This window comes from Pteropus alecto, unplaced genomic scaffold (assembly GCF_000325575.1).
Source record: "Pteropus alecto unplaced genomic scaffold, ASM32557v1 scaffold53, whole genome shotgun sequence".
Taxonomy (NCBI): Eukaryota; Metazoa; Chordata; class Mammalia; order Chiroptera; family Pteropodidae; genus Pteropus; species Pteropus alecto.
Window position 1 is genome coordinate 1,070,570 of NW_006434366.1, and position 11,035 is coordinate 1,081,604.

At 57.2% G+C, this 11,035-nt stretch overlaps 1 protein-coding gene across 3 annotated transcripts in view; it reads right to left on the reverse strand.

Moving 5' to 3' along the window:
• Positions 1 to 4,501: 4,501 nt before the first annotated feature.
• The window catches only part of MST1R (macrophage stimulating 1 receptor), a 13,299-nt gene continuing 6,765 nt past the window's right edge, over positions 4,502 to 11,035 (reverse strand). Inside the window, exons 8-20 of one of the 3 annotated variants that reach the window (XM_025044875.1) lie at positions 10,427 to 10,588; positions 10,241 to 10,334; positions 9,873 to 10,082; positions 9,627 to 9,773; positions 9,382 to 9,544; positions 9,110 to 9,211; positions 8,828 to 9,031; positions 8,396 to 8,476; positions 8,065 to 8,246; positions 7,861 to 7,970; positions 7,433 to 7,598; positions 6,900 to 7,036; positions 4,502 to 5,080 (exon numbers count right to left, since the gene is read on the reverse strand). In XM_025044875.1, coding sequence (XP_024900643.1) covers positions 4,825 to 5,080; positions 6,900 to 7,036; positions 7,433 to 7,598; positions 7,861 to 7,970; positions 8,065 to 8,246; positions 8,396 to 8,476; positions 8,828 to 9,031; positions 9,110 to 9,211; positions 9,382 to 9,544; positions 9,627 to 9,773; positions 9,873 to 10,082; positions 10,241 to 10,334; positions 10,427 to 10,588 — 2,014 coding nt within the window. In that variant the 3' untranslated portion in view covers positions 4,502 to 4,824. Of the gene's footprint in view, positions 5,081 to 6,899; positions 7,037 to 7,432; positions 7,599 to 7,860; positions 7,971 to 8,064; positions 8,247 to 8,395; positions 8,477 to 8,827; positions 9,212 to 9,381; positions 9,545 to 9,626; positions 9,774 to 9,872; positions 10,083 to 10,240; positions 10,335 to 10,426; positions 10,589 to 11,035 lie in introns of all 3 variants that reach the window. The other 2 variants (XM_015587175.2, XM_015587174.2) reach the window with 2 other exon arrangements.

Sequence of the window (11,035 nt, forward strand, 5' to 3'; positions counted from 1 at the left end):
GCCCACAGTGCCGCTCTGAGCTCCAATTGACTCAAGCTTACGTAACTTCGGGAAAGATGGCCAGCCGCAACAGCCTGGAGGGAGGGCAACAGCACAGCCACCCTGACTGCTGCCACAGCTGGCTTAGGGGCTGGAGGAGCTCCTCACCCTCTCTGGGAGCAGCCCCCGATCCAGAAGCCCGGAGAGGTGGGGGCAAAGGCAGTGCTGCCAGAAGCACACGTGGCTTCACGGTGGCTGAGAAGAGACTTCTGACCAGACCTGCAGAGGGGATGTGAGATCTGCCCTCCCAGAGGAGCCCAGGACCAATGGAGGGCGGGGGCGACTTTAAGAACAGATGGCTGGGTCACCCATGTGGGCAAAGAGATTGGGATTGCCCAAAAGATTCTTTTCCTCCTTTAAAGAGAGGTGTCCCCAGCTTTGAGAAACATGTCGGCTGGACTGATGCCTGGCTGAAGCTGTCAATGCCATGGAGCCCAGGCGTGGCACTGATTCCTTTGGGGTCTCTGAGTCTCTGTGGTCCAGGCTGCACAGGTAGGACTTGTAGTATGAGGGAGCGCACGCTGACTTCAAAGCTAATTGAGTTTCATGGTCTCTGCCACCAGCTGTTTTGAGTCCCCTGATGCATTCCCAGATCTCAAGTGCCAGTCCAAGACTGACTGCAAGTGTACAGGTGGCTAAACCAATGCGAAGAGGAGCAGAGAGAAGTGAGGATGCCCCTGGCCCTGGGAGCCTCACTTGCTCCCTCTGCCTCTGCCCATGCTGAGCCCCAGGGATTCAGCAACCTCCCTCGGCTCCCACCACCTGAGCTCGAAATAGAAACCATCATGGGCCTGGCCTCTGCGCTCCCACAGAGCAAAAGAGACTGCTGAGGGCCAAATACGGGGGTATCCTGCCATCTTCACAGCAAAAGGCAGGCTGTGAGGGCCTTTAGTGCCTCTGCTTCCCTTCCAAGCTCAGGGCTCCCAGTTGGGTGGAACAGAGGTTGCTGGAGCATGGGTAGCCACGCAGAGGCAGAAGCTTGTCCTGGGCTCCTCATCCCGCCAAGCGAGACGAGAGCTCACTCTTGTTGCCTCCCTCTCCAGGGCAGCACGACAGTCCCTGCTAGGCCTGGCATGAACATCCTGGGACCAGAGACAGAGGATGCTCCGAGCACGGACGGAATAGAGAGCAAAATTCTCTGAAAGGCTGGGGCCAAGGCGTAAAGGGAATCTCAGACCAGGCTCATCAAAGTACAAGGGCCATGGGGAGGCTCAGGAACAGAACCCTTCTTCTTTAGAGAGACTGGGGCTGTGAGTTCCTGTCTGGGATGGACTGAAAGGAATGGGGGTTCAGGAGAAATGGACATTTCTGAGAGTGTCTGAGGGTGTCAGTAGGAGGTTACTAGGGTCCAGGTGCCACATCTCTGGACGGAGCTGTGTTGGGCAGGTTCTGCCACCCACTGGGCACGTGCTGCATAGCTTTGGTACGAGGACTCCCACCAAGAGAGGACCAAGAGCGAAAATCATGTTCCAGGTCACCATCCTTAGACCGGAAGAACCCAGCCCACCCAAGAAGCCATCACCGCCAGAGGTGAACATGGCAGCTGCCCCAGCTCTCTTGGCATCTATGCTCATTGGGTTAAAAACCCAACTGAAACAAACCCCAAAAGAGTGGGAGGAGAGACTGAGGGCACTTCCCCAAGTAATCCACATTCCTTCAGGCTGCTGTCCCCCACTTCTGGGCTGCTTGGACTCCCACATGGGCAGAGCAGAGGCTGTAGGTGAAGAGACACTCGGTTCCTGGGGGCTTCACCGAGGGCAGTTCTTCAGCCCAGCGTGTTTTTCATCAGGGCCTGGAGGGTGGAGGCTCAGTGCTCAGCTACTGATTCCTGGGGCCGCTTCTCCTCAGTCAGAGGCAAAAATTTCAAGAGAAGCAGCCCAGGCCTCCCTGAGCCTCAGACACTTGCAGCAACGCCCATGTCTCCCACCCCATCTCAGCACTGGAGATCCCCCCTCTCTCTTACAGGTGAAGGGAGTTAGTTCATGGAATGGCATCAGAGGTAGACCCAGGGCCTCATGGTCTGCATGAGTGACTGATGAAGCTGCTGTTCCAGGAAAGTCCTGGGGTTTGAAATGGAACTAAATCTGGAGCCCCCCGGTGTGACCCCACTCCACAAAGAGCATTTTGGATCCCTGGGAAAATCCTCTGAAAGGCTGGGGCCAAGGCCTAAAGGGAATCTCAGACCAGGCTCATCAAAGTCTCCATCAAATCAGATCAGTCCACCCCATGCATGCCTCCAGACAACAGAGACACCGATGGGCAGTCGGGAGGGTGTGAGTCATCTGCTGCTTCCTCGGCCCCAGCTCCCGTCCTCGTCTCCCTCCAGCCTCTACTGGCACCTGCTCGCCCCCGGCCTCAGTGGGCTGCCGTGGAGAGAAAAGAGGCAGAGGAGCTGACGACTACTTTCCGCAGCTCATGGTGGCGAGGCTGGACCTGGGAGAAACCTCTGCTCGCGCTGTCCCACGCTAGTGGCAAATCCATGCCTGCCAAGGCCACCAGCGATCTTTCCGCTGCAATGGCCACCCATCATACCTGACATGCTACTCAGCCTCCCCCAACGGAAAGGCAGCCCTGCCTTCGCTAGCTCTGGAAGCCTCTTAGAAGCCTCCTGGTCGCCTAGGCCTAGAACTAACCCTCCCTTCCTCATCCCCCTGGTGGCCTAGTCAGGAATTTAATCCCGAAGCAGTTCCAGCTCTTGACATTCCAAATAGACTTGGGACCATCAGGTGGCTCTGAGCTTGAGGGGTGCAGCATTGGTGGAAGGAGGTGCAGTTATGCCATGATCCAGGAGCCCAAGCACCTGCTTTACTGGGCACCTTCACTGGAGAATCCTGGGCCCAGAAACAGGCCCCAAACGCCACATTCTGGCTGCAGGGAAACCTAATACGCCTTGAGTTTCTTTTCTGTCTCCCTTCTCTGTGACCTCTCTCTTTGATAAGCTTCTCTCTTATCCAGAGACACACTTCCTCTGAGCCTCTCTCTTAGGAACATATGAGTCAGTGGTCTATGAACGGCAGAAGTTCAGCGGGAAGGAGCCTCAGTCCAGCTTTGAAGAAGCCCCTGGGCCTTCTCCTCACTCCCCGTCCAGGGCCTGGTGCTCTAAGTGACCCTCAGACATTCAGGATGATGGTAGAGCACAGGGATTGCAAGTCAGAAGGATAATACCAATTAACTGGTATTATAGGGACCACGGCTGCGGGGGTACCCGAGACGTTCCACTCACCTCTCCCAGCCTCAGGAGTGAAACAACTGTCCACTCCCCACACAGAGACAAGGAGTCTCTGGATGAATGCAAGGCTACAGCCTCCTCGGCACCTGTTCTGAGCTGGCGGCAGTGGTGCAGTGGTGAACAGGCAGACAGAGTCTGTCTCTATCCCTCTCCAGCTCATGGGCCCCTGATCTTTGGACATCTGCAAATGACTAGAAGAATCTTGTTTTAAGCTTTACCCACCTGTCCCCAGGGTCCTTAAGCTCCCCCAAAATGGGCCTCATTCTGGCCTGAGGCGACAGAGTAGGCGGCAGTATGGATAGAGAACACTGGGCAGCGCCAGTCCCAGTAAGACCCCTGCTCTGCTTACTAGGGAGCTCTTGCCCCAAACCCAGAGCTCCATGTGTGACATGGCAAAGAGCTGGGGACTCACAGGAGAGGGAGGATGCTCCCCTTGGGGTGAAGTGGGGTCTCCCAAACTGGCAGAATAGAGGCTATGGGGATCCTGAGCAAGAGAGGGGAACCACCACGATGCATGCTCTGGCACCCCAGCTATCCACGCCAGCAGGGCCCAGCTGCCCCTCGGCATCCAGGGCATGGCGAGGGTTAGCATGAGACTGAAGCCATTCCCCCTCTCCTGTGGTACCTGCCGCTCTAGTGGCTATTATAGAGTGGCCTTGACAAGTATAAATAACCTGGGCAGTCAGCACCTTGAAGCTGGTGCCTGGAAAGTGTGGAGCTGAGACCTTGCTGCTGGCTCATCTCTCTCAAGGCTACAAGGACAATGCTGGCAGGGGTGGGGGGTGGGGGAGCAAGGCTCCATGCCCTGACAGTGTATGTGGTGGAGGAGGAGGCTGGCGGTGGCGCAGGGAGCCCTGGTGGGGGGCTGGGGCCCAGGGCAGGAGACAGGCAGACTGAGTGGTGGGAGAAGCCCTCTTGGCTGCTGCATGCCTGAGTACTCAACCCACCCATCTTGGTTCCATCCCAAAATCTTAGGGGGCCTTAAAACCTGAATCCAGTCTTGCCTACCTCCCTGTTCTCTGGAGCCTTCTTGACGACCCAACCCCTTTCCAGCCTTAGGATCTCTCTCCCTCCAGCTCTGCTTCTGGCACAGCTCCCACCTCACGGTCTCAGCAGAACCGTCCCCTGCTAGGGTGACCCTCACCGCTGAACTCTTCTTTCTGTCTAAAGCTGTCCTTCCTTCCCCCAAAGCCACCTGTTTTTTCCTTTCATGGCATTTACCACGATTTGCACTAAAGAGTTATTTGTTTAATTTACTGGTTCATGGGTCATTGTCTGGTCACCGTTGAGTCCCTGATGCCCAGTGTGCCAGGCACACAGCTGGCGCTCCATAAGTACTCGCTGCATCCAGGATCACCCTCACTGGCACCCTCTGTGCAGTGAGGGGCCAATGTGCCCTGCTTCTCTTCTATAGCTCCTGAATGTTAAGGAGCAGGGATGTGGCAGGGGGCAGCTCAGGCCACCCCCTCCCTTGGCGTGGCCCAGAGGCAGCGTGGAATTAACCCCCCGGAGGGGCTATGGAGGTCCGGCCCCTCAGGGCCCACCTAAGGCTGAAGTCACGTGGGTAGTGTTGGCTCTGAGAGGGGCCGGGGCCGCGCAGTGCGCCGGTGCACAGGTGTGGACGGTGACTGTTCTAGCGGCACATTTGCCTCTTCCGAGATGCCAAGGCCCAGGTTCACGTAGGCTGCAGGCAGCTGCACGTAGTGGTCCCCACGCAGAGCTGCCGCCAGCTGCTCTACTTCTCCTGCTAGTGCTCCAAAGGTGGGTCGTGCCGCAGGGTCCGCTGCCCAGCAGCACTGCATCACTTTGTACCTGCAGGTGGAGGAGAATGTCAGGGCCAGGGCATAACCCCACCCTCCCTGTTCCTCCCCTGGCGGGCCACGTAGGCGTGAGGACAGGTAACAGCACCCAGTGAATGTCAGGGCCAGGGCATAACCTCACCCTCCCTGTTCCTCCCCTGGCAAACCACGTAGGCGTGAGGACAGGTAACAGCACCCAGTGCCGAGCATAGCCCAATCAGGGGCAGCTCTTCTCATTGTGGTTGCTGTTCCAGTCCTGCCTCCCCAGCCTGGGAGAGGTCGAATTGCCTAAGGGGTTAAGCGCTTGGGCTCCTGTGCCCTCTGTGTCCTGGGCTATGTGACTCTGGGCAAATTCCTTAACATCTCTGTGCCTCTGGGATCCTCTGATCCTAGAACTATGGGGCATAAGGTGACAGGATGCCCATGAAGTGCTCAGCTTAGGGCCCAGATCACAAGCTATCATGGTTATCATCACATGTCTAGGAAGGAAACCCAGGTCCAATGAAATTGGGGTTAAAAATCCTGAGACAGGGATGCGAGAGGCAGCACCAGTGGCATCATGGTTCTGCAGCAGGATTTCTCTGGGTTTGCCTGGTGGGTCCTAATAGTTGCCCCTTTATCTTGGGAATGTCATCCCTGCCTTAAATGATACTCTAAGTGCCCTATACATGATAATTTCACATAATTCTCACCACACTCTCTGAGGGTGGTACTGTTACCATCCCAACTTATAGATGAGGAAACTGAGGCCCAGAGAGGAGAAGGGACTTGACCTGGTGTGTGGATGTACCACCCAGATCCCCTCTTCGTTCCCCCGTGGCTGCTGACTGCTGGAGGCTGAGGTCCTCTCTAGGAACTGCCCTAGACAGAAGAGAACTGTCTCCTCCAAGTTCACACTCCCATCTCAGGGACGGCTGGAACCAGTCACTGATTAGTCTGGTGCAAAGACCTGGCCCCTTGATCTTCATTTCAGAAAACTCTAAAGGGCCATCTCAGCTCGAGCAGTCCCCGTGGGGTAGGCTGCAGCCTCTGTTTCATCTGCATCGCAGCCCAATTTCCCTGCCTGCCCAGTCCTGCTTCCCTAGCCCCCGACCTCCCAATAAACCCTCTGCACATAAATCTCCAACTCAGAGTTTGTTCCAGGGAGCCTCACCGGGAGGCAGACAGGCAGTGAAGTTGACTTCCCTCACTCCAAACCAGAAGGGTGAGTGATGTGAACAATGAAGACCAGACCCGAGGCAGGCAGGGCTGTGAGGCAGGGGTACTCATTCCTTCTGGAATGCAGCCTGAGATAAGACCCATGACCTGGTTCTTCCTGGTCTAACCACAAAGACCTGGGCAGAGCTGAGATGCTTAAGATGAACTTTGGCACCAAAGCCATCCCACATGCACTTTTGACGACACGGCTGCCATGCCTCCAGGAACAGGGAATCTGAACCTAGATCCAGTGGAAAAACATCTGATCTAGAGGTGTGGAGGGGGCTAGTGTGGGAGCTAATGGAAGCTTTCCTTGGGTTAAGTGAGTGGAGAAGATGGAAAACAGCCCCCCTTGGCGGGGGTGGGAGGAGTGCTGGGAAATCACATCACTGGCCTCAACCCAGACTCAAAGTTGGGAATGCTGTTACCATGGCAACCATGATATCATCCCAGCACCCAGCCTTAATGGGGGAGGAGCCAGTCCACAGATGAGGAAACTAAGGTCCAGACAGGGTCCCTTTCTGGGTCAACCAGAAGATGAGAACCAGGCAAGAACCAGGCAGGACCACTGTCTCTGGCTGGCTCCTTGTCTCTGGGGCCCAGCTCCCTCCCCATCATCACCTCCATATACTCACAGAGAATCAGGGCAATACTCAGGCTGGGGCAGGCGGCGACCCTGGGCCAGGAACTGAGTGAGGTCAAAAGGGTCAATGTGGGGATATGGTGGGGCACCCCGGGTCAGCAGCTCCCATAGCAGCACACCAAACGACCACTGTGGGACAGGAAAGGTGAGGAGACTTAAGCCTTACCCCAAATTTGGGGTAGGTGGAGCTCCCAGGTCTTCTACCTCCCAGATCACTCTAGCTAGAAATGGGGGCTCCATTCTCCAACCAGAGCCCTTCCTCAATACCTCACAAGCATCTTCCCTAAGTCTCCTCCCACCACCTGAGCCTTCCGGAGTTGGTGCAGGGCAGGGCCTGGAGGGCCCGTGAGGAGCCAATGAATTCATAGCTTTCTCCTGCCCAAGAGGTGGGCAAATGGGCTGTGAGGGCGCCTGCCCAGCTTAGAGATCCCCTGGGCTCAGATCATTATCCAGAGCTGAATGGGCAAAGCTCAGTATTCTCCCAGGACACTGAAGCCACGCAGACTGAGGGAGGTGGGGCCTCACCACATCAGACTTGGTGGTGAATTTGTAGGTCTGCAGGCTCTCCAGGGCCATCCATTTGACAGGCAGGCGAGCATGGCGGTGCTGTTGAACGCTGTAGTATTCCTTGTCCAAGACGCCACGGGCCAGGCCGAAGTCAGCCACTTTGACTGTGAATGACTCATCCAGCCTGGGAGAGAGGAATCACAGATGAACTGGCCCTCGCCATGCCTTGAATGTACCTGTTTCAGGTCTTCACAGGGTTTCAGGGCCACAGAATCCAATCTAAACTGTACTGGACAGACAAGAAAACAGGCCCAGAGAGGGGAGGCCATGCCCAGGAGTGTGCAGCAAGGGCTGCAGTTTAGGTCCTTCCCTGAAGTGCCGTCGGGGCAGCTATAGAGCCTGGTGCCCTGGCCCGTTGCTTCCCCCCAACTGCTTTGGCCCCTCACATGCAGTTCCGAGCAGCCAGGTCCCGGTGCACAAACTTCTGTTCTGCTAGGTACTCCATGCCACGGGCTACCTGCAGGCCGAAGCTGATGAGGTCCTTCACTGTGGGGTTCTGGGGGCAAAGATGGGTCAGCAGGCAAGTGCAGAGCAGCTCCATCCCCAGCTGCCGCCCGAGCCCCCTGACCCAGGGCCAGCTAAGCACTGACCCGCTGGGGTGAGCGGATGAACTGGAGCAGGTCTCCGTGGCGCATATAGGGCAGCAGCACCCAGGGCAGCCCTTCGGGTGGCAGCACAATACCGATGAGAGCCAGCACGTTTGGGTGGTGCAGGCCGCGCATGATCAGCCCCTCACGCAGGAAGGCCTCCACCTCCTGCAGCTCTGTGATGCCTGCAGAGCAGCGTGAATCAGGCCCAGGGCAGGGGCATCCTTTACAAGGGTCAGATGGGGAAATGGAGAAGGGTCTCCTGGCTAAGGGTCACTCAGCGAGGTGGTGGCACAGCAGCGATGAGGACTGGCCCAGCCTCTGCCCCACTTACGACTCAGCGACTTGATGGCACAGTGGATCCGATTCTGGGCCTCGTTTGTGTATTCTCCGTGGTAGACAACTCCAAAGTGGCCTGGTGAGGGGACATGGTGAGACGTGCCCCAGTGCCAGGTGCTTGCACCACACCCTCTCATTGGCAACCGGACCTCAGAGAACCAATTAGTCAATCTAACATTAAAAGCAAGCAGAAGCTATGTGATGGCACCCTCCCAGGCCCGCTTAATCTGCACCAGAACCTACTGAAGACAGAACTAATTACTACTTCACAGATGAGCAACTGGAGGCTCTGAGGGGTTACGTGGTTTGCCCAAGGTCACACAGGTTAATGAGAAGGCGAGAGCAGAGCACTGTCCAACTGTCCCTTGAGCCAATGTCATCTCAGGACTGCATACCTGCCCCAGCACCACCTGGCCTGGCCCCATACCTTTGCCAATGACTCGGTCACTGTGGGTGACTACTCGCTCATGGGGAATCAGCACATCCTTGACCTCAGCCAGGAGTGCAGAGTCCAGGACTCCCAGCTGGATGGACTTTGTCTGCAGCAGTGGGATACAGGACCCATCCCTGCTGTCTGAAAAGGATGCTCTGTGGACCCAAGTGGTGGAACACAGACCATCCACAGCAGGGGCTGCTGTGGAGGAGAGGGAGTGAGGGTCTTCTCGGGCAGAGGATATGGCCCCAGCTTCCAGCACCTCTGCCATCTCACCAAGGCCATTTCTGTAGTCAGAGCCTGAATGGAACACAGGCAGAGGTGTGGCTCTAGTGGTTTGGTCCAAGGAGGCTGGGTCATCCAGGTTCAGAGAAAGGACTGTGGAAAGACAGCCTTTGATGGCCAGCCTCTCCAAACTCCTAGAGGCCAACCCTTACCGCAGGGGTGTGGGTAGACCCTCAAGGCCTGAGCAGAGAGAGGATATAGGGACTTGGAGATGCCATTGTTTGGGGTTAGGGGCTGAGTCAAGATGGGAGTGGAGAGCTCACCTAGCTGCCTCCTCCGCCGGTAATTGAAGACCAATGCGGTGGCCAGTGTAGCCACAAGCAGGAGCAGGGCCAGCAGGACACCTAGGAGCATCCCCTGTGGGATCCCTTCTGGGTCTGGCCGCACCACTCTGCCCAGGATGTGACATTCACCATCTACACACACCTGGGGGCAGGTGACAGCTCAGGCCCAGCCTACAGGCCGTGGCCCAAGTATCCTGTGAAAAGCCAGCTAGCTGCCTACCTACCTGCAGTGGGGCGCCATCCTTGTCCAGTTGCAGGGAGGCGGGCAGGGGGCAGATGACCACATCCCCCCGGAGCTCGTGCTTGCAGCTCTCACCACCCACAGTCACGTTCACACCCACACAATCAGCCACAGCTCCTAGCCCAATGTACTGCAGAGACAGTCATGAGGACTGGCCAGTGCCCCCATCTCCCTTGGGCAGGCTTCAGCCCTAACTCTCCACCATCCCCGGCCTCCATCCCCCCCTTACCTGGAACTTAATGACATGCTCCTCGGGCTTCAGTGGGGCCAGGTCTGTGCTGGGTGGATGGGGTGGGGGCAGGAAGCGAAAGCCAGGAAGTGTGAAGCCAGCGGCTCCATCCCCCCGGGCACTCAGGCTCCCTGTCTCCCACCCCTGGGGGCTTCGGACCACATATTCGGGCAGGCGGCACCAATGCTGCTCCGGGAGCTGCCCCTCACACTGCGTGGAGCCCATGCGAGAGTGGTTAGCCAGGCACCCCGCCTACGGCCACCCCAGTCTCCTCAGCCAGCATGGGGTGGGGCTGGAACGCAAGGGACTGGTCCAGCCTTCCTCCCTCCTGGTCAGTGCCCGCTTGGAAGCTGCTAGCACCCACTCACCCTGTTTTCTACTGCCTCAAGTCCGTCATAGAATGACAGCACTAGGTGCCACACTGAAGTCAGATGTCGGCCACGGACGGTGACATGGGAGCCGCTGTGGAGGAGAGCCGGGTGGTGGGCTTCAGGTGCTCTCTGAAGCTGGCTCCCTCAGTCCTAAGAGACCAGAGTGTTCAAGGTGACACTTACGCGTAGCCACAATTAGGACTGATGCCCAGCACGACGGGATCTTCTAGGTAGTTAAAGGTCCAGGAGCCAGGCACCTCGGCGCCCCCCACCTGCAGGCGAATGGGAATGCTGGCCAAGGCAGTGCTGGGAGGTGTAGCACATAAAAGCTCTTCATCGCTGATCCTGCAGAACAGGGGGACCGGACTCAGGGTCACCCTCCAGGTGATGGCCAGCCTTCCTTCTCCAAGGGTCTGTCGATTCCTCCCAGTTCCTCTGCTGGTCAACTTCCCCACTGCCCATACTCTGTGGGTCTATCTAAAGATAGGGCAGTCCCAGGAAGACCTCCAAAAAGGTAGATAGGAAACGCGTTCCCCTTGGCAGGAGCCAAAATACTCTGTGATCCCCAAACCACCTGCGGACTGGAAGAGGCAACAGACCCTTCTTCCTGAACCTGGCCATGTGACTGAGACCTTCTCCCTCTGTCCTGACAGGGATCCAAGCCCCACCCAGTGACTTAGGTCAATCCCCATGGCCTCTCATCATCCCCTTGCCTGCTGGCACTTACCATTCCAGTGGGCACTCAGTCCCATTGACCAGTACAGCCCGGCTGGTACCTATAGACAGGCCCGT